This window comes from Xenia sp. Carnegie-2017, unplaced genomic scaffold (assembly GCF_021976095.1).
Source record: "Xenia sp. Carnegie-2017 unplaced genomic scaffold, XeniaSp_v1 HiC_scaffold_14, whole genome shotgun sequence".
Classification (NCBI taxonomy): domain Eukaryota; kingdom Metazoa; phylum Cnidaria; class Anthozoa; order Malacalcyonacea; family Xeniidae; genus Xenia; species Xenia sp. Carnegie-2017.
Window position 1 is genome coordinate 2,678,571 of NW_025813447.1, and position 21,255 is coordinate 2,699,825.

Genomic DNA, 21,255 nt, shown 5'->3' on the forward strand with positions numbered 1-21,255 from the left:
CCTTTCGGCAAAAATTTTTAATAGCAATATTTATTTAGGTGTGATTTTCAAAGTATCAGTAAAAAAGTTTTTACGTTTGTCAAATCGTTCCATTTTCATTGCTATTTAAAGTTAGCAAAAATTTTCCATCTAATGGACCTTGTCCATCGTTCAAAAAGTCTGGAACGACTTGCTTTTGTGACGTCATGCAAGAGATTCCACAATACAAGATATATATACCAACTACCTTGGATGACGTCAGAATTTGGCTAGACCCAGACTCAGGGGCGGATCTAGACCGATGCAACCGATGCGAATGCATCGGTCAAAATATTTAGATATTAAAATCTGCGAGTTTGCATTTTAATGAAATAAATAGCAAATATTATTTTCGAATTATTTAAAACGCACATTTGACAGTGATATATTGTTTAGTTAACTTATAGATTTAGCAGTTTTAAGCTAAAATTTGTTCTAGAAATAACATTTGTGTTCTCCGATAATTTTGTCGTATTCCATGACACAAATAGCGAAAGAAAAGTCGATAAAATTTAGCGAAATTTTGTCGTGAATACATAATTAGTAAGTAATTTAATAGTATTCTGCCAGCACGTCACGGTAGATGGAAGAGGCATCGCTACGTCACAGTAGATTTGCGATGCATCGATCGATGCATCGGTCCCGAGTCCTTTTCCGCGTGAAATCTACTGTGACATCAGCAAAACCATTGTTTTAGGGCCTCACGTCACGGTAGATTTTGCCGCTGAGCGATGCATTTTCCATAATTTTGTGATTGTGGGCACATGGCACCGATGCATTCAACTTTGAACTTCAAAGTTGAATGCATTGTTATTTGATCACTTGATATAACTCGCAATCATCGATCGAAGTCATGGCTGTCGAGAATATCAAACACGATCTGTGTACTCTGCTTCGAGAAGAGAAGTCATTTGATATTAATGGAGTGCGTCGAACCTATGAAACGAGAGCTGCTACTTTTATTTCAAAATCCTCTCCTTGGAATCCCTTTTCAAAGGGTAAAAATGGGAGAGATATGTCAAGTGAAATGTTAATACCTAAGCACTTGACAGTTCATTGGCAAAGTGGAGAACTAAGAGCTTTAAAGTAAGTAAATTTACCTTTATGCTTGCATGTTTTAAATGTAAATAGTGCACTCATTTCAGACTCAGAGTGTAGTCGTGTAGATAACGACGAACAATCATCATAAAATATACACGATGTCATATTACTTATCCAGCACTTATACTTGTATTCATATGTAATATAACACAAACTGTAATATGCAGGGGTAGGTGCGATTTTAGTTGCATTTTAGTTTATGTATTGTATGGATTATATTAAAAATGTAATGACTGTATTCCTTCTTCCAATATACTTATGACTTCAGTAGAAGCTAACATTTTCTTTTCCAAATAACCCTGTCAGACATTTAAGTTTTGAATTCTTCTGATTTCTAATTTTTAGCCACACAATGAGAATTTTCTTAACTCTGCTACATTTAGAACTAGAGGTGATGGTAATTGTCTGTACAGAGCCTGCTCAAAATTACTTTGTGGCAAGGAAGACCTATGTCATTTGCTGAGAGACTTGACAAGCATTGAGCTATTCAATCACCAGGAGTATTATGCTAACCACCCGTACTTAAAAGATAAGTTGCATTTTTTTAAGTCGGAAAATACTTCTTTTTCTGCATCAGTATCAGATGTGGCTTTAGGCAATGGCTATGATAGGAAAAATCCAAGCACAAAGGTAATAGTAGTTAAAGAGGAAGCTCTAAATAATGCATGCAATTGTACTTATTCTTCACTTATGTGTATATTTGGTTTGTCTTCTGTCACTGGAATGACTATAATTTCAGTTTATCCCGAAAAGTTGGACCAGGAGACCAAATATTCACAATTTCTAAATGGTAAAATTCTTCCACGGCAAGCACACCAACATATTTCAAGTCAACTTGTTCAGCCTACTAAGTTAATTTTGATGTGGACAACTACTGGTGCTTATTCTCTTCCAGAATTAGATATAGAATTTCAACCCAATCATTTTGTACCACTAATTGAATTTAATCAAACTAATAACTCAAGAGTTAATAATAAAAAAAAAACTACTGACCACTTTAAAGTTGATGTCTTACAGAAAAATAAAAGTGGACTTGAGCAACAAATAGACACAACTTTGGTAGCACCTGCAAAATCCTCACCAAGGGAAGACTTAGATGGCAGCAGCTATGATTGCTTGAAGACTTCCTTAAAACGTGGGTTAAATTAGTGATTGTTCATGTGCAAATATATTTTAATTATAGGTAAGCATGCTTTTCTAAGAACATAAGTAAAGCATACCATGCAATATAAAGTATTCGTTGTGGGATGGAGGATATTTTTTGTACATGTGAATAAATCCTTCCTTCTAAACATGAGATCGTCAAATTGGCAACAAGCTTTCACTCAAATGCACCAAAAAACAATGACCTATGATATATGACCTTGCATGTTAACGCATTCAGGCTTTATTATTTTGAATGTAGTCGTATACCTACATCTTAGTAACGTTTTATTTAGGACCTCTTTCATGCGACTTTGAAGATGGAAAAGTATCAAATGCTTCTTGTCCCTTGTCAAAATCTGTAAAAACTGATATGACAGATGTTGATCCCTTGGATATTGGACATTTTGTATCTTTTTTACCGTTGGGAGAAGACCACCTTTGAACATTGCTTTTATCAATGCTGTTATCTTGCAAAAGACGGCTCATGTTATTTTTTCGATAAAATTTACGCTTAAGATTTTTCTGTCACCTTTCCCAAATCGCTGGAAAATGCTTCTCGGATAGTGAAAATTCAAAAATTTTCTGGGGGAGCATGCCCCCAGACCCCCCTAGCGGTAGCTCGCGCCTTCGGCGCTCGCAATGCATCGGTCAGCTAAGGAGCTGGATCCGCGCCTGCCCAGACTTCATGCCACGACGGACAATGTCCATTAAAAGGCAACTTTAAACCTCCATAACAAGAAAACAGTTTGAACAAATTGAAAATATTTTTTCACCGAAGCTTTAAATATTACACCAAGTTTTGATATCGCTAATAAAATTTTTTGCTGATAGGGACACTTTAATCAATTGCAGTTTCCTGTGATCTCGGCTAGCAGCAGCGAATATACAGTAAGGCACATCCGTTGAAATTTTTTCTTTCAAGCATAACTTATTACGCAGGTGATTCGATTTAGATGCTAAGTGATGACTTTGCTGTGGTTGAATTTCTCTAGGAAAAGTCGGTTGAAGTTGTAGCAAAAAGTTGGATAGAAACCTGTGATGGTTTAAGTGCAATATTGAAAGAAAAGATTATTTTTTACTGTAGCTAAGTATGGTTCTTTGTTCCTATTTAGTGATGAATTATCTTGCAAACATTATTATGGAATATAATATGCTATTGGCTCCGCACAAACATTAGATCAAGAGCAAAGAGACTTGAATTTCCAGATAAAACCGCTTGGAAAGGTTTCAGAATAAGGATATTCACTTATACAGGTAAATTACACATTAGAGTCAAATATATATTTTCGGCAGCGGTTTTATAATTGTTAAAGGGGCTTATATACGTTGACTTTAGAAGAAACTAATAAATCCTTTTCCCAATTGCCAATCTGTTGTCGTCCTGATACACACAACTATGCTCCATGGAACAAGTAGCATCTGCAACTATACTTATTTCAATTTACTCAAACATGTTTTGCTTCCTAGCCTATACATTCCTGCAATTGACGCAAATTTTTCTCTTTCTTGTGTATACAATACCATGATTTTCAAAAAAATGATATCCTTAAAAGTCAAATGCTGCATATGCATTTACAACATTTTTTGTATGCTGTGTTAATCACGCTTGGCTTTTGTAGTTTTGCGCTCAGTGACATGTGCTATATGGTGGTGACAACTTTCTTCTGTTATATGCATTTCATTATTTCTGTATAGACACATGGGAAAAGGCCATAAAGTTTGAAAAGAAAGCCCTCGTCACGTCTATTTTGGATTCTGACGAAGATTCAGATGTAGAACCTATAAGGAAAAGACCTCGTTTAAGAAAATGCTATGAAGAAAGACTGATCATAGTGATGTTGAGTGTAAGTTATTATTAAAATCTTACGGTCATCTTGATACCATCAACAATTTTCAGTGCTAACTGTTTAAGAAACTGTTGAAATAGCCAAGTGTAAATGAATTAACTGTTGCAATAGCTACGTGTAAACAAGATTTTTTATTGGTATTATCTTATCCTGTTTCAGAAGACACAAGTGAATACATTTCGGGCTCTACTTTAGCTCCTTTACTGCCAGCAGCCAGCAGCTCCATCATTTTCGCCTCAAGTATCCCGTTGCTTAAATGAAGGCACTAAAAACCGAGTTTTGACTGTTGTGAGACAATTGATGACTTCAAATTCTGGTTTGTACCAATTCCAAAATATGTGAATTTCAACTGAACTTGTCTATACAAGTTTAAATGTACTCATTTTTCCTTTTATTCAGTAATGGCTAATGATTTCAATTTTTATGAAAGCGAGCGCAACATGGTTGAATTGCCAAATGAAGCATCTTGTAGGTAGAGAACAATGGCTTCTATTATTCATCATTCCCATTGAGCAGAAAATGCAGTTGACTGGCTGCCTTTATGGTAATCACATTCGTGATAAAATATGTGTGGCCTGGAAACACTATTTAGACCTGAATATAATCGATTGCTACAGAAATGAAGTATAATATTTTTCGGAAATTTCCATAACCGGACCAAAACTTGCGAGTTTGCTAAGTTACAGCAGTACATTTAATTAAAGTGACAATCTTTGCTAAATTTGATTAAATGAATGATGTATAATAACGATATTCGATAGCCTTCTTATTAAAGTTTTCGGATAAAGGATAATGTGCTGCAGTCTGCCTTCTATTACAATCTAAATTGAAAATACCGGAATATGATGCCACTTTCCTAAGACATAGCAGACCATATAGTCCACAGCGCTTCATTAGAAAAAATGATTGAAAATTGTAAAGCTAGTGGTCATTCTCGGTAAAATTCAAGTAATAAAAAAACTTAGATCACGAAGAAAAAATTACATGATGAGTACACTGATTTCTGCCAAATTTCGTAGAATTCAAAACTTTATACGTACGACACTGTTAAAGTTTTGTAATGAAATAGTTCTTATTACAATGGAAGATCCAGTGCTAGTCACAACAAATTATATAGATGCTCAATTTTACGTACAAAATAACTTCAGAAGAAAGCTAAATATTTGAATTTCTAAATGATAAAATTTTACCAAAAAGTTACCTCTATATACCCCCAAACGAGGTACAATAAAATATTTTGATTAATTCACCCTAAAGATCCCGCCACATTTCCGTTTTCTTCAGCAACTTTCTGAGTTGTGTTTCCTTGAACTCTTAGTTCCATCTTCAAGCTGGACGTGTGTGCATGTAATATTTCTAAACAGAAGGCAAACCTCGATTTATAAAAACATCGGTTCGTATGATTGTGTATTCATATACGTAGATCTAGTGGTGCCATTCAAAACAGGTCTTCGTCATAATGTACTTATCCATGCTTGCCACGTGTTTGGTACATGGACAAGATTATTCCTGCTTTCATTACTGTTATAGACAACCTTTTCTTACGCAGTAGGTCTGAGGACTGTGCTTGGAGATGAAACACTTACATATGCATATCCTTCGAAGGAAGACAATGCAATTATTTGTGTATTGTTACAAACAAAATCAATGCAATAAGGTTATAAGGAAAAAATTGAAATAAGTAACACCAAATTGATTTGGATTTCGGACAGCTGTAGGCATATATACTGATGCGACCTGAAAGCCATCTAGCTACATCAAAAGAAAGCAAGCTCAGACAAACAATATTGCCGTTGGAAGAATTGAAGCTGAACTAAATTATGGACTATAGGAGATCTTGATGATCAATTTATTCCACAAATACAAAGTAAAGTTGACGTATGAAAGACAGCACGAAAGATGCATAAATTCTGACGTAGTTGCACGTCGAGGGATGGAATTGAAATTACAAGAAGAACAGATGTTGTAACGAAAGATATTTTTATCCAAGCTTTCTATGGTGTTTGTTCATCAGGATAGCTTTTTTATTGGTTGAAGTGAGAAATAGTGTTGTCAGTTTCAAATGTTCAAATTTATTGACGAAATAGTTTTGATGTAAATTATTTGTTATCGCTTCAACGATTGCTCAAAAGATTGTGAATTTATTTGATTTACCGAAGGTTAAATTCAATAAGAATACAGGTGGTGGTTGTAGCCTTTTTATCATTCGTATTGGCCAAAAAGGAAGTTTATATCTCTGCTGTTATAGTAATCCCTTGCATAACAGATTGGGCTTGAAACAAAAATTTCAATTGGTTTGCCATGCTGTAAATTCAATTCGTTACTCCATGCCAAGACCACAGGAAACTGCAATAATTTAAAGCCATGAATTCTTATAACAGTAATATGAGCTTGGTTTTTAATGTTTTTTGATAAAGTGTTTTAGTCAGTCCTATCGTAGAATGAAGGTTGAAAATACTGGCATATGGTTCTACGCTTCTTAGACATGGCAAGGTATAGCCTGAAGCACTTGATTAGAAAAGTTGATGCAAAATTGTCATTGTTAGGCAATGCTGTACATAATCATAAAACTTAGATTCAGAAGAGAAATTTACGTAAAATATACTCTGATTTATGCCAATTTGGATGATGCTCATAACTTTATTTATGTACAAGTCTGTGAACGTTTTTGGATTAAATATTTCATATTACAATGACGGATACAGTGTTAGTCAAAATAAATTACAGATGCTCAATTTTAAATACAAAATACCTTAAAAATAAAACTGAATATTTCAATTTCTGAATAATAAAATTTTTCTAAACTTCTGGTATCGAAGGTATTTTTTAAACCCCAAACGAGCTTTAATAACTTATTTTGATTGATGCACCCTAGATCCTGCCACTGATATTGATATATCAGATAAAATTTCTAGATGGCAGCGTTATTGTATTTTTTGTACAAAATTTCAGATAGCTATTGTTTCATTTTTATTTTCCCATTAAATCTTCCTTTGATGAAAGCTTTTGAATCGCGTCATTGTTATTAAATTTTTTTTAAATAGTAGCGTTTATTCACATCAAACTGTTTTAACATCTTTGCCAGTTCATGTTTACAGTAAAATGTGGTCACGTGTACCACTATCAAACAGAAAATGGACATTTTGTCACATTTACTTTTCAATTTCTGTGTAGTGATAAATATATTATTACGTTGAGGGACATTTTTCCTCGACGAAGTTAAGATACAACACCTAGAGGCATAAATGGTCACGTGACGTGGCAACCAAATGGCTCGATGGAACTGTTTTCTACGCACTGTTGAATGTCGTATTGTTTACTCTGTTCTTTAATAAATTAAAATTTGGCAAAAGAAGAGACAGTCGATCAAAATAAGTTAAAAGATAGTTAAAAAACCCAATCCTATCACATATTTTAAAAACTATGAAAGACTATCAACTCTTTTAGTGTGTATACCAACGCTCATGAGGCACGGTTTAGCCGTACACATCGTAAGCTTTGGATTTATTCAAGATGGCTGCTTACCATTAGTATTTTGGTGACGTCAGGTATCTTGTAGTTGGGATTCAAAGTCATTGCATCAGATGTATTAACAAAAAATTTTTGGGCAAGTATTTCAAGTTAAGCGAGTTTTAAGAATGTTTACAATCATAATCACAATTGAGGAAATCGATTTTTATTTCAACACATTTCACTGACTTACAGTTACTACAAAAATCAAACTTCTTTTAAGGTTTTCCATATAGTCGTGAATTAGACAGTTTAAAATATTTATAAAAAATGTTCACACTTATTTACCGGCTTTGCAACTTCCAGCTATTTGACAAATAAAATGACGTTTATATGAACATGGCAGATCGTTATGTACTCCATCTGCATAAGAACTATAATGATCTATAGCAATCTCGCCACAATCTTCATTGCCATTGCTATTACTGGGTTGGCCGCTCGCCCAGTTGGTGAAAACTGGAAGATGACCGTTGGTAGTGTAGAATTTTGAGTCGAGGCCTGGAGCCGTCTTGAACCAACCAATAAAAGCCTTTTCAATCGCTTTTTTTTGCATTTCGTTAAAAAGGTAATCATTGTTTGCCTTTGAGAAGGGAACTGCAAGATCGGCACCTTCACTAATACAAAACTTCCTTGCTTCAAGCCAGGTAGTCTTGTAATCACTGAAGTAGTAACAGTTTCCATGTACACATTCCCAGGCTGTAAAAGAATTATAACTGTGTTGAATATTTCTCTGCTACTCTGTTTTTACATACTGGCGTTGAGCATTTACGTGAACTTACCATTTACCTGACTACAAGCCGAGGTAAGCACAAACAGCAGTAACATTATATTCACGTTGTTTTTCATATTCTGAATGATATGTCTTGAAAAAAAGGAAAATGTTATTACTTGGGTACTCTATTTATCTTCATTGTGTCCGAATTCGTTGTTCAAGTTAATTTATTCTATTCTTCAAGTGTATCCTAGTTCTTCAAGTTTTCTCTATATTTGTTCAAGCGCGTGCATCCTGTATTTTTACTGAATCCTAATATTTCAGTCTTCCTTATTGATTGCTTAAGTTGCGTATAACGTATCTTTGTGCCTCCTAAATCCTCAGTTTGTGTTAAAATGTCTGTAATGATGTAGCGTTCAGACGAAACACGTGGAGTACATGACGCCAATTAAGAAATGCAATGAACAAAAAGAAATTTGTCTGACTGCATTGGTGCCTTTTATAAGGTTCCTTCATTGTAAAATGAATCAAATTTGAAGGTAAAGCACGAAATCTTTTTCAATCTTTTGAGCTGGTATACCTTCGTAGACATGCTGCAATCGATTGTAATTGTGGGTCATTTTGCCCTGACGCCTGTGTAAAAGCGACGACTCATTTGAGCCTTGCTTGACCCTCTATACATTCATGCATCCGAAGAGAAATTCAACAATATTGAATTTTTTGGCATTCAAATTGCACAAATAACAAAAGGAAGACAACGAAACTCTTTTTTAAGAAGGAAATTGGAACCTAGAACATCTCAAACTTCACTAATATTAAACACGTGTATTATATGGTACATTGCAAATCCCAAATGGTTGGGAAAGCTGTTATTCTGAGCTTGACAAAAAAATAGTTAGAATCTCCGATTCTGTTGTACGTTAAGTTAAATTTCCTACCCTAAATAAGACATTGTCTACCTTTCCGTTTTCCTCACCAACTTTCTCAGTTATGTTTTCTTGAACTCTTGATTCTATCCAGCTGTACGTGTGTGCATGGAATGATTTCTAAACAGAAGTCAAACCTCAATTTATAAAAACATCGGCTCGCATGATTGTGTATTCATATACGCAAATCTAGTGGCGCCATTCAAAACAGGTCTTTGACATAATGTTGTTCTCCATGCTTGCCACGTCTTTGTGGCATGGACAAGTGGCTTGACCTCCTCAAGGTATTGAAATGCTTCAGTCGTTCTTCAACAGAAAGCAATAAAGGATAATGCAGACAAGATTATTCCTGCTTTCATTATACTGTGATAGACAAGCTTTTCTTACACAGTTAGTCTGAGGACTGCACTGGGAGATGGAACACTTACATATAAATATCCTTCGAAGTCACACAATTCAATTATTTGTATATTGCTACAAACAAAATCAATACAATAAGGTTATAAGGAAAAAATAGAAATAAGTAACACGAAATTGATTTGGTTTTCGGACAGCTGTAGGCATATATACTGATGCGACTTGAAGGGCCATCTAGCTACATCAGAAGAAAGCACGCTCAGACAAACAATATTGCCGTTGGAAGCATTGAAGCTGAACTAAAGCTTGGAATATGCGAGATCTTGATGATCAATCTATTCCACAAATACAAAGTAAAGTTGACGTAAGAAAGGCAGCACGAAAGATGCATTAATTTTGACGTAGTTGCACGTCAAGAGATGAAATTGAAATTACAAGAAAAACAGATGTTGTTAACAAAGATATTTTTATCCAAGCTTTCTATGGTGTTTGTTCATCAGAATAGCTTTTTTATTGGTTGAAATGAGAGCTAGTGTTGTCAGTTTCAAATGTTCAAATATATCGATGAAATAGTTTTGTTATAAATTATTTGTTATCGCATCCATGATTGCTCGAAAGATTGTGAATGCATTTGATTTACCGAAGGTAAATTTTATCCTCAGGAAGTATAAGGCGAAGTACCAGAGAACCAAACATGCAAGTCACCAAAATACAATGGAAACTGTACGGGCTAATATTGTCTTATACGTTTTTAAATCGAACAAATTACCTGAAATTTTTAGTTGTTGTTAGTTAGTCTTCCATAATTTGTTTCTCAAATCATCACCCAAAATGATGTGGAAGGTTTAGTGCGTTTTAAGATTGATTCTATTATAATTAAAGTATTTTGCTATAACGATCATAATTGTATTGTTGGTATGACTTCCATTAAGACCTTGTGTTTCAGTGATTCCTGTGATATTGCCCGCCAACCAGCTTAAGTCATCCGACAAACTAAACAAGTTATACTGCAACAGCAAGCATTTTGCTCTCCTTAAAGCTGATTCATGTGGATTTTTTAGCTACCGAATTTTTTTTTTTTCCTTGCTCATTCAGCTTTCTCTTATTTTTACAACTGTTGCAATAACTAACTCATGTTTAAGTGAGGTTTTTGCATCTTTCCAAGCCACGATTGTGCACGTTTAAATAGCATGAGTAAACATGTTGGATGGCTGCGCCATTGATATAAATTCGTCGAAACTCTTTTGGATTTTAGATCAACAAATATTCACAATTGCTCACAAACTTTGTGATATTATATACAAGACTATTCAATTGTCATGTCAGAATTGATAATCTAATTACTGCAGAGTAGCCATCTTTGCAATGTATTCTCTAAGATGACGTTGCGTTTCTGTACAATGTTAAACCGATAAATCCACAAGAAGATCCAGTTTGTACGAAACTTGTTGAATTTTGTTCGGAAGGTTGGCCGGACCGAAATCGAATTACTAGTACCTTGTTACCTTATTACTTTGAAAGAGCAACAATTACAATGCAGAAATGAATGTTAATGAAAGACTCCCGCTTGATAATTCCTTCATCGCTACGTTTAGATATTCTAGAAATGATTCATGCTGGCCATCAAGGCATCCGTAAGTGTCGTGAAAGAGCAAGAGAATCTGTTTGGTGGCCTGGACTAAGTAAGCACATTGAAAACATCGTTACTGATTGTTCCATTTGTTGTAAATACAGAGAAAATCATGCAGAGCCCTTACTAACAACGTGTTTTCCTCAACAACCGTGGCAGTAAGTTGCTACAGACTTGTTTGAACATAGCGGAAAAATTCTGTGCTTGTAGTAGATTATTATTCTAGATATCTTGAAATTGCTCCTTTGAAAAAAAGCACAACTGCGGAAGATGTTATCAGTCTTATGCAATCCATATTTTCCCGTCATTGTATACCAGAAACAGTTGTGTCGGATAATGGTCCTCAGTATGCTGCAGCTGTTTTTTCCAAATTTGCTGAAGAATGGGGATTTACACATTTAACAAGTAGTCCTCGCTATCCTCAAAGTAATGGAGAAGCAGAAAGAGCTGTAAAAACTGCAAAGAACTTAATCATAAAATCCAAAGATCCTTATTCAGGTTTACTTCCATACAGATCATCACCATTGCAGAACGGGTACTCACCAGCAGAATTATTAATGGGGAGGAAGTTACGTTCTAATCTACCAGTAATATCCGAAAAGTTAACTCCAAAGCTTGCTGATACGGAAAAATGGAAAAGAGACGAAGAAAGTTACAAACGACGTCAAGCAGGAAACTTTAATTGTCGTCACAGAGCTTCAGTTCTTCCAGACATGAGTCCTGATGAAAAGGTTTGGGTAAAAGATATAAAATCACCAGCTGTGGTTGTGGGAAAAACTGATAAACCAAGATCATATATATTTAGGACGGAGCAGTCTGAGGGAAAACAGTGAGTTTAACGAAAGAAGAAAGCTGAGTTTCAGTGATAAGAACAAAGTGAATGAATATTCAAGTAGTTTGGACAATGAACAGGAATTGAAGGTAATTCGAACACTTTCAGGAAGAATTAGTAGCCTCCCCCCAAATATATTGAACTTAGAAAACTTTTGAAAGATACATTTTGTATAGTTATATAGGTATAAATATTTATTATTAATTTGTTATTCTTTATATTATTTAAAAATGGAAGATGTGTAGACGTCACTTCCTGTTGAATATTACTTCCGCTTATAACGTATATATATAGTGGTCTTTTAGATAGGAGGGCCACTTAATAAAAACTCTACAAGGCCTTTGAAAAGGGAATTGCTTCATCCTAATGGAGACGACCGTTCAAAAAACATGACTTAAATGACAAAAGGCAACCGCTTTAAGCAATCTCGCTTCACAAAGATTCAATTGTTGTCATGCTTGTTGACTAAACTAAACTTGCTCACAGCCACATCTGTAATTGATTCCAGACCTCAGCAATCACGTACATAGCACGTAGACACCGTGTCATATTAAACTGACACTTTTACTAGGCAAATTTTTTGAAAAGTTTGTAAAAATTTCGTTTGCTGAAATTGTTGCCATTTGGCAAAACTACCTAGTAAAGGGTTAATGGTTAAAGCGTCCGGAAAAGTTTGGCATCCTCATTTTAACTTTATCATTTTTGTCAAGAGAATAAAATTTACCTTAGGCAGATTTAACTTACTCTGAAGTCATAATAATAGCTAATTTAAAACAAAAGTATTCCGAAAACGAGTCCCTTCATCCCTTAATTCAACATTTGAAACTGAAAAACACTTCTTCTCATATTAACCAATAAAAGACTTCTTATAACAAACAGAAAGCTTAGGTAAAAATATCATTACTTGAAACATCTTTTTTCTTGTACTTATGCTTTCACTTCTTAACGTGCAAGTTATAAAATGAAGTCAAAACTTATAGGCATCTTTCATCTATTATCTTTCCTACGTCAACTTTGTTTTCATTTCCTTACCCAATATGTGTCTGCGTATTTGTGAAGTAGATTTATAACGATAAACTAGGTATTCCAATGTAGCTTCCCAATATAGGTAATAACTCTTGATTCAAATCTTTCATGCAGTTGCAATGTAGTCTGTCCCGCGCAATTTGGTCTCCACTAATGTAAGCTTGAATTATTTCAAGTTGCAGTTCAGCTGTCCGAAAACCAAACCAATTAAATTTTGTGTAATTTGCTTCTCATTTTTTACAAACTTATCGTATTGTTATTAGTTCTGACCTTATGCAAATAATTGCGTCGCGTGTATAATAATATGTGTATCTTTGTCCTCTCCTAATACAGTCCTCCCTGTCTAAGAAAAGCTTCTCTGTTACTGTATAATGAATCTGGAATAATCTCGTCTGCATTATAATTCACTATTTTCAGTCAATCCTTTTTTTTAGCATTGAAGAACTCTAAACGATTATATGACAATGCAAAACTCCCAATCCAATAAAGAGCTACACTGGAAACACCTGCTTTGCAAGACGTCACTAGATAAACCTATGAATGTTTAATCGTCAGATGCGATGTTTCTAAATATCGAGCCGCTTTAGAATTCATCTCATACACACACATACAGCTTGACAGAATAGGATGCTCAAGAAAACAGAATATAGTAAGATTGCATCTTGTTTAGGAGAGGAAATTTAAAGATAACTAAAGATAAATAGATTGCATATGTAATAGGTAGTACTCTCCAGTCAAGTTGAAGATACATCATGGAGAAAATGAAAACAACGTGAAAGTACAGTTACTGCTGTTTGTGCTCACTTGTCCTTGGAGTCAGGTAAATGGTAAGTGGTCTTAAATGCTTAACCGCGCCAGAATTTGCCAGAATATAAAATAGGTTTCACAGTGAAATATTGAAAACAATTTGAATCATTTTACAGGTTGGGAATGTGTCAATGGAAATTGTTATTATTTCAGTAATCACACGGCTAGGTGGCTTAATGCAAGACAGTATTGTCTGGATAAAGGTGCTGACCTTGCAGTTCCCTTCTCAAAGGCAAACAATGACTACCTCTATTCAATAATGAGTAAAAAAGGCATCAATAAGACTTTTATCGGATTGTTCAAGACGGCTCCAGGCCTCGGCTCAAAATTCTACAAAATCGATGGTCATATTCAAGATTTCTTTTACTGGGGAAACATGCAACCCGGTAATTTAGGTGGCAATGAAGATTGTGTCGAGATGATTGCATCAGATCCATTTTATACAGGAGGAATACATAATGATGTGCCGTGTTCCGATGAACGCCATTTTATTTGTCACATAGCGGGCAGTTGCAAAGGCGGTAAATGAGTGTGAACATTTTTAGACATCTTAACTGTCTGTATCGATATAATTATCTAAACAATTCTTAGTATTTATAGAAAACTGCGATAAAAATTGTCTTTTCATCTGCTCCATGTTAGTAATATACAGCTATTGAAATAAAAAATTATGTCAATTTTCATTAAGAATGATACATACAGTATTTAGTTACTTGAAATGATTGGATACATGCAAAGTTCTTGAGGATGTATATAATACAATTTCATAGAAACCAATTTACTAAATACCCGACTCCACTAAACCTATTGCCATCTTTAGGAGTGACAAAACTTGCGATTCATACGACTGAAATATGCTTCGTTGGCATTGATATATAGTTGAAAAGCCGGAGGTGATAGTATATGTCTGGTTTTATCAACATTGTTTTTGTTTAGCGTAGTTAAACGTCTAGTTTTTCGTTTAGCCTGTACAAGTCAAAATAGCGTACTTGTCTCACATTGACAAGGTTGTCAGGCATCCATAGGATTGATTCATGTAGTAAAATTACATGACGAAAATGGAATGAAAATTAAAATGGAGTTATGGGCACTAAGGCTGCATTTTGTTTCAGTTTATTCCGGTTCAGAAAATTCTTGACCTTCGCTTGGGGATGGGATTATGGGAATACTCAGTATTAATAATCCAAATAAATTGTAATAAAGGCCTTTTATCCTTGTCACCTGTATCGCTTCATGAATATTCAAAAGGTGTCATACGCTTGTAGTTCATGCGCACGCTCTAACAATATAAAGGATGATTGAAAGTAATTAATTAAAGCCATATTTTTTACTTCCTTCAGTTTCTTGTACACGAATATTACTCCAAATCACTCGAAAGTTTAAGTCCATTCGACAATTTTTCATCCGTGTCACAAATGTGTAAAAAGAATATGGCAAGAAAAGGTTTCTGTGAAACAAGTAAAGTATAATGTGGGACGTGACACAGTGGCTGTGACCAAATAAGTAAACTTTCAGCTTGCATTTCATGCATGTTTTTGGTGGTGCTGTGTGTTTTATGATTTGTGGTGGATGCTATATCCAGTTTAATATACATATATCAATTCACTGCGAGCTTTGTTCTTGTCACAAAGAGCGTGTTTTGCCGCTCATATTTTTTACTGTGCTAAAATTTAATTAAAAACATTGGGTGGCATAAATAATTTACAACAGCTGTTATAATTATCCAATAGACACGTTCAATTGCATCTTGCGAACGCAAGTCGAAAAGTCACGAATTGATTTTTAAAAGTACACGCGATTAAGTTGCCTTAAATGCCTAACACATTGACTACTATATTAGCAACTGCCATCATTGGTTCATTTGGCTCAAGTTAGGCAAAAAATATAGTCCAGATAATGTAAAGTTGGATGATGTTCGTTTAGGTTACGCAAAATCAAGAAGTTGGGCAAAATATCATCTTGATAAATTTAGTACTAACTGGACTGCGAACCGCAAAACATTAGAATCAAGGAACTTATAAGTTTTCTGTCTAGTATTTTTACAGTTTAAAATCTAACTCATATTACTGTACGAATTTCACAATAGGCAACTGCCTTACTTTCTTACCCCTTCACAAAGGCGGCGGAACATCGATGATTGGGGGGGGGGTATTCTTTATATATGCATGTTTTACTTTATTAGTTTCTGTTAGAATAAATTGTGTTTACGGATTACAACATATGAATTTATAAATATAGCCCCCTTAACTATCAGTGTTCCGTCCCCACTGCCCCTGGAATACTCCCTCCCCGCTTAAGATCTTTAACTTCTTTGGGTAAAATATCCCGCAACATCAAGAGAATTGGTGCTCTAAATCATGGTACAGGTTACAATGTTTAGTTTGATAGCGATACATGTAAACACATGTTTTAATGAACAAAAGTTTCGAAAATGTTAGAAATGTTTGATATGAATGAACGCCATGATCCAGAAAAATTGAATTCCACTGACGCAATTCAAAATGAAACATTGATGGAAGACTAAAGAAGAAAATAATTCATTATGTGAAATTGTGGATAAAGTTGAAACAACAATCGCAAGATTACTATTTTGTTAGTTAAATATTTTTCATGCAATAGGTGGTGTGCAACCACTCCCTTGAGAAAGAGAGAACAATGGAATTTTTGCCATGTTGGATGACATTTGCGTTGTAAATAAGGAAAAATGCTTCGTTAAAATTATTCAAAATGGCAGCCATGACATAACTTGCACACCATGAAAAGCCACATCAACTTTTTAAAAGCAAACCCTCTTAGTTGGAAATGTTTCCTGTTATATTCAAATGTTAGTAGTGAATCAAGGGTACGTGAAAATAAAATTACTAAAGTGTGTACGGGTTTGTTCTCATTTCCAAATACCTTAGAGGCAACACAATTATTAAAATTTTGCTATTTAGATACTAAATTTTATTATTTTTTAAGGTACTTAATTGAGCAGCTAGATTTTATTTTGAATATCGCTGGATTCCCCATTGTAATATGAAATATTTCATTTGAACAATTTAAAAACAAGTCTCAATAAAATTGTCATTAGAATTCAAGCTTTTATTCAAGTGCAGTTTAATGTGAACAAACAGTACATATCGTCCTCTATCTTCTGTCATTTTGAAACATATCAGTGGCGACATAAACAAACAGTTTTCTCGTCCACTTTTTCAGCCAGATCAAACTGCGTAAATTGTAGCTATTTTCTCACAGATTTGACGTATGCAGGACGAGCTTTTTTCATTTCTTTTTGCATACACCATATATACATCATGGTCCATAATGTAAGTGAATGCAGATTTAAATACGTTTGCACTCATAATCAGTGGCGTAGATAGCGGTCTGGCTGGTCGGGCCCAGCCCGACCAAATATTTTCCCAAATATGAAAAATTTGTTTTCTTTAAAATTGAATTTGCGAAAATTTTAAATTCTGCGACTCTTTTTGGAATAATCCACAGTCTATTAGATTAATATTTGTCAAATTGCGTCGTTATTAGCAAAATTATCATATTTTTAAACGTTACTTAGCAACAATGACTAGTGCATTTTTAGTGCCAGGCATTACGCAGTTTAGTCGGGCCACAGAATAGATAACATACAGAAGGGCCACTTAGCGAAAAATGCGGTCCCAAATTTTAATGCGCATGCGCTACTCCGCCATGTTGGCAGCAAGATAAACTTGCTACACTAAATAAGGGTAGCAATGTACAACTCGAAAATCTTGGCGTTAATACTTGAAAAGTTGAAATATTTATCCTGAGACGACCAAATCAAAGCTGTGCTTTAATGGGAACATACAATCAACATATTTTTATGCTTTTTCATGTACAACCAATGTGTACAATTCTATCGAGACCTGTATGAGAAATGCTGTGCCGTGGCCGTGTGGTCAAGGTTATTCGTATTTATTTATTTGTAAAGAACGGAAGCGGAGAAGCGCTTAACGAACGTCTTTAAATCAGAAACAAGAAGGAACAATGTGAAATTTATCAACGGACGGGCTACACTAAAAAAGATATATCGTATGACATTGGATTTGGTGCTTTAGAATTCAGACAAATTTAGTCATATCTCGAACACTCGATAAATGTTCATTGAGAAATTGCAAACTTGTGCAATTGTATTTAATGCCAATGCCATATTGTGTTGGGAAAATTCTTATATTGTATGATTGTAGCTAACTTCCAGATGCTCTTATCTATATGTTCCTTATATTTGTCATGTATTAGATAATTTAAAGTATTGATTCCGTTGTGAGGAAATAAAATTGTCCTCTTGCTTCTATTAATATATATATATTGTTATTTTCGTTACATCGCTGTCGCTGCATTAATTTTCAGATTAATTTTCAAGTTAAATATGCTGCACAAATATTCAGCCACACCGTTGCTGCATCGATTTGCACATATTCATCAATTGGAGCACTACCACCATCAGCCTTGGGTACAGCTGAGTTGCTTTTCAAATATGATTCGCTTTTCGATTGCGTCAATAGTACCACACTGAAATCAGCAAAAGAACAAAGAAGTGCAATAAGCAACAGCAATAATCACATTGCTTTTCTCAAAGAAGCAATGTCCTTTATCCAGGGAATCAAAGTGGTAAAAGATGGTAAAAACATCACAGGCAGAATCAAATCACTGAAGGGATGGCTTATATCTATAAAGGCCATTATCTGTCTCTGGACCTATCTTCATGCCTCACATAATTTTGCATTCTTGCTTACCAGAAGATTAATCACAGATGCTCTAGAGAATTTTTTTGGAACAATATGCCAGCAATGAGGTAATTCTGACAATCCCACGCCAATACAATTTATCAGAGCTTTTCGAAAGGTTTTTTTCAGTTAACTTTTGACCTCTTCCAAAGGAGACTGTTCTAAAGGTATGGACACTCTGCTAACACAATTTAAAAAAAAAAAGCCCAAACCATTTAGTATGCCACATACCCATGCAAAAGCTCCAAGTAACTCACTGTTGATTGGTGAAAATGACTACCGAGAACAAAATATTAGCAACAATTTATTGCTCAAAAATGCTGCCTATGTTTCAGGATATTTGCTAAGCAAAGCTTTCAAAATCCACAGCTGTCTCCAATGTAAGAACGTATTGACTTCAAATAACATAAACAATGATGGTAATTTGCTTTGCTATTTCAAGGCATATAAAGAACTCAACTTTGGTGGGCTGACTGCTCCTTCATCGTGCTATTTAAATTACATTATGCAACTTGAAGACACCTTCGTGGATTGCTTCTCAGTCACAACCAAGAATCTGAATGTTGGAAAGAGCATCTTGAAGAGTCTTAACATGATACCAGTGCCATTCCGTACATGTTCACAGTTTCCACTGCCATATTTGGTCAAACTTTTTTTAAAAATGCGAATTTATTACGGCATCAAATTTGCAAATCGCGAGTTTTCCTCTTCTAATAAAAGATCGCGAAAGTACATTAAAGTCAAGCATTTGTAACATTCTACAAACTTACTACAAGAAAAATTCCATAGACAAAGTTGATGATCCTTTTCATTGTAATTCGCAATACAAGCATAACCATGATTGAATGTTGGCAAGTTGGCAAAAGCATCAGACCACAATAACAAAATTTTGATTCTAAAACGTGTATTCTAACGATACGATTCGACCTAAGTTGTCAAAATTACCTTCTTTGACATTGCTCGTGACGGCATACACAAAACAAAAATGGAATAGCCATATAAATATCGAGGACGCGCCGAACTGTTTCTCATTACTATATTTTCTATTACGAACTTGCTGGAGTTATCTTGCTGCCAACATGGTGGCAATGCCTGATTGCGGGCTAAAAGTTGACAACAAAATCTTCAAAGGCTCCGACGAGAGTGGCCCTTCTGTATGTATCTATTCTGTGGTCGGGCTCTGAAAATTCAGCCCGACCAAGTAGTAAAATCTATAGTGGGATTATCTGCAATCTGATTGGTTGACAGCAACTGAGAAAACTCAAATGCGCTGTTTCGCAACATCTAGTCGGGCTCTGAAATTTCAGACTACTGTGAAGGTACCACAGGAGTCATCCTGACATTCATCCTGACATTCGTCCTCACATTCACCACAGGATTCACCACAACATTCAAAATTAGCATAAAGTGTGAAGTTGACACCACATTCATTTTAATATTATTAAATAACATCAGTTTCAGAAACAAAATAGAAAAAAACCGTATTTTTTGCTACAAAAAAGCAAAAGATGCACACGTGTTTGGTGCCGTTGTAAAGACCAAGTTATTTAGACAAGGATTATACTATTTTTATTTTGGTCGAAAGTCTTGGAGCAAATCTACAGCCTTTTAAAGACTACTTCCGCTTTTGTCTCTTTACGTTAAATAATTGCGCGATGTTTACAATGCATAAATGTTGACATCTAAAAAGGCCTAATTTTCAAGAAATAAACACGCTGGAAAATACTTGTGTTTGGTAACATCCGAAAGTACGTTTTCTGAGGATTTCAAATATATCTTTACTTTTGTGGCTTAAATTCGTGGAGCGAATCTACAGCCATGCAAAGTGGACTGTGAAGGTACCACAGGATTCAAGATAGTACGGTTTTTATACGGTAAACACGCTACAATTTACTTGTGTTTAGTATCGTCTTAAAGATCTTGTTCTGAGGATTACAAATATGTCTTTATTATTGTGGCCGAAAGTCCAGGAGCGAATCTACAGCTTGAGAAATGTGGAGACTTTTTGCGTTAATTAATAGGCAAGTTGTCATGTTGCATTATTTCACTAACGTCTAAATATGCCGGGTTTTGAACTAGTTAACACGCTGCAATATACTCGTATTTGGTATCAGATTAAAGATCTTGCTATGAGGATTACAAATATATCTTTATTATTGTGGCCGAAATTCCAGGAGCGAATCTACAGCTTGAGAAATGTGGAGACTTTTGCGTTAATTAATATTCGCGGTACTTAACTGACATGTTTATATATATCAAATTTTCATGAAGTTAACACGCTACAATTTACTTGTGTTTAGTATCGTCTTAAAGATCTTGTTCTGAGGATTACAAATATGTCTTTATTATTGTGGCCGAAAGTCCAGGAGCGAATCTACAGCTTGAGAAATGTGGAGACTTTTTGCGTTAATTAGTGTTCGCGGTACTTAACTGACATGTTTATATATATCAAATTTTCATGAAGTTAACACGCTACAATATACTTGTGTTTAGTATCAGTCTTAAAGATCTTGCTCTGAGGATTACAAATATGTCTTTATTATTGTGGCCGAAATTCCAGGAGCGAATCTACAGCTTGAGAAATGTGGAGACTTTTTGCGT

The 21,255-nt window shown here is 34.8% G+C and overlaps 1 protein-coding gene and 2 long non-coding RNA genes across 5 annotated transcripts; 2 read left to right on the forward strand and 1 right to left on the reverse strand.

Moving 5' to 3' along the window:
- Positions 1-658: 658 nt before the first annotated feature.
- Positions 659-4,899, forward strand: LOC124435045. Of its 3 annotated transcripts, XM_046984995.1 has the most exons (7): positions 659-1,104; positions 1,503-2,254; positions 2,559-3,153; positions 3,378-3,519; positions 3,961-4,109; positions 4,272-4,428; positions 4,512-4,899. In XM_046984995.1, the coding sequence occupies exons 1-3, from the start codon at positions 872-874 to the stop codon at positions 2,705-2,707; spliced, it is 1,134 nt and encodes a 377-aa protein (XP_046840951.1). In that variant the 5' UTR covers positions 659-871; the 3' UTR covers positions 2,708-3,153; positions 3,378-3,519; positions 3,961-4,109; positions 4,272-4,428; positions 4,512-4,899. The 3 variants fall into 3 exon arrangements, with proteins under 3 accessions (XP_046840951.1, XP_046840952.1, XP_046840950.1); XM_046984996.1 differs by having other exon boundaries at positions 1,503-2,302; positions 4,272-4,899; XM_046984994.1 differs by having other exon boundaries at positions 4,272-4,899.
- Positions 4,900-13,682: 8,783 nt separating this feature from the next.
- LOC124434188 lies at positions 13,683-14,607 on the forward strand. Its single transcript, XR_006944709.1, has 2 exons — positions 13,683-13,932; positions 14,029-14,607. It is a non-coding gene; the product is annotated as an uncharacterized LOC124434188 (long non-coding RNA).
- A 3,609-nt stretch (positions 14,608-18,216) lies between these two features.
- LOC124434381 lies at positions 18,217-18,796 on the reverse strand. Its single transcript, XR_006944760.1, has 2 exons — positions 18,664-18,796; positions 18,217-18,439 (listed from the first exon to the last, which is right to left on the reverse strand). It is a non-coding gene; the product is annotated as an uncharacterized LOC124434381 (long non-coding RNA).
- Positions 18,797-21,255: the final 2,459 nt, after the last annotated feature.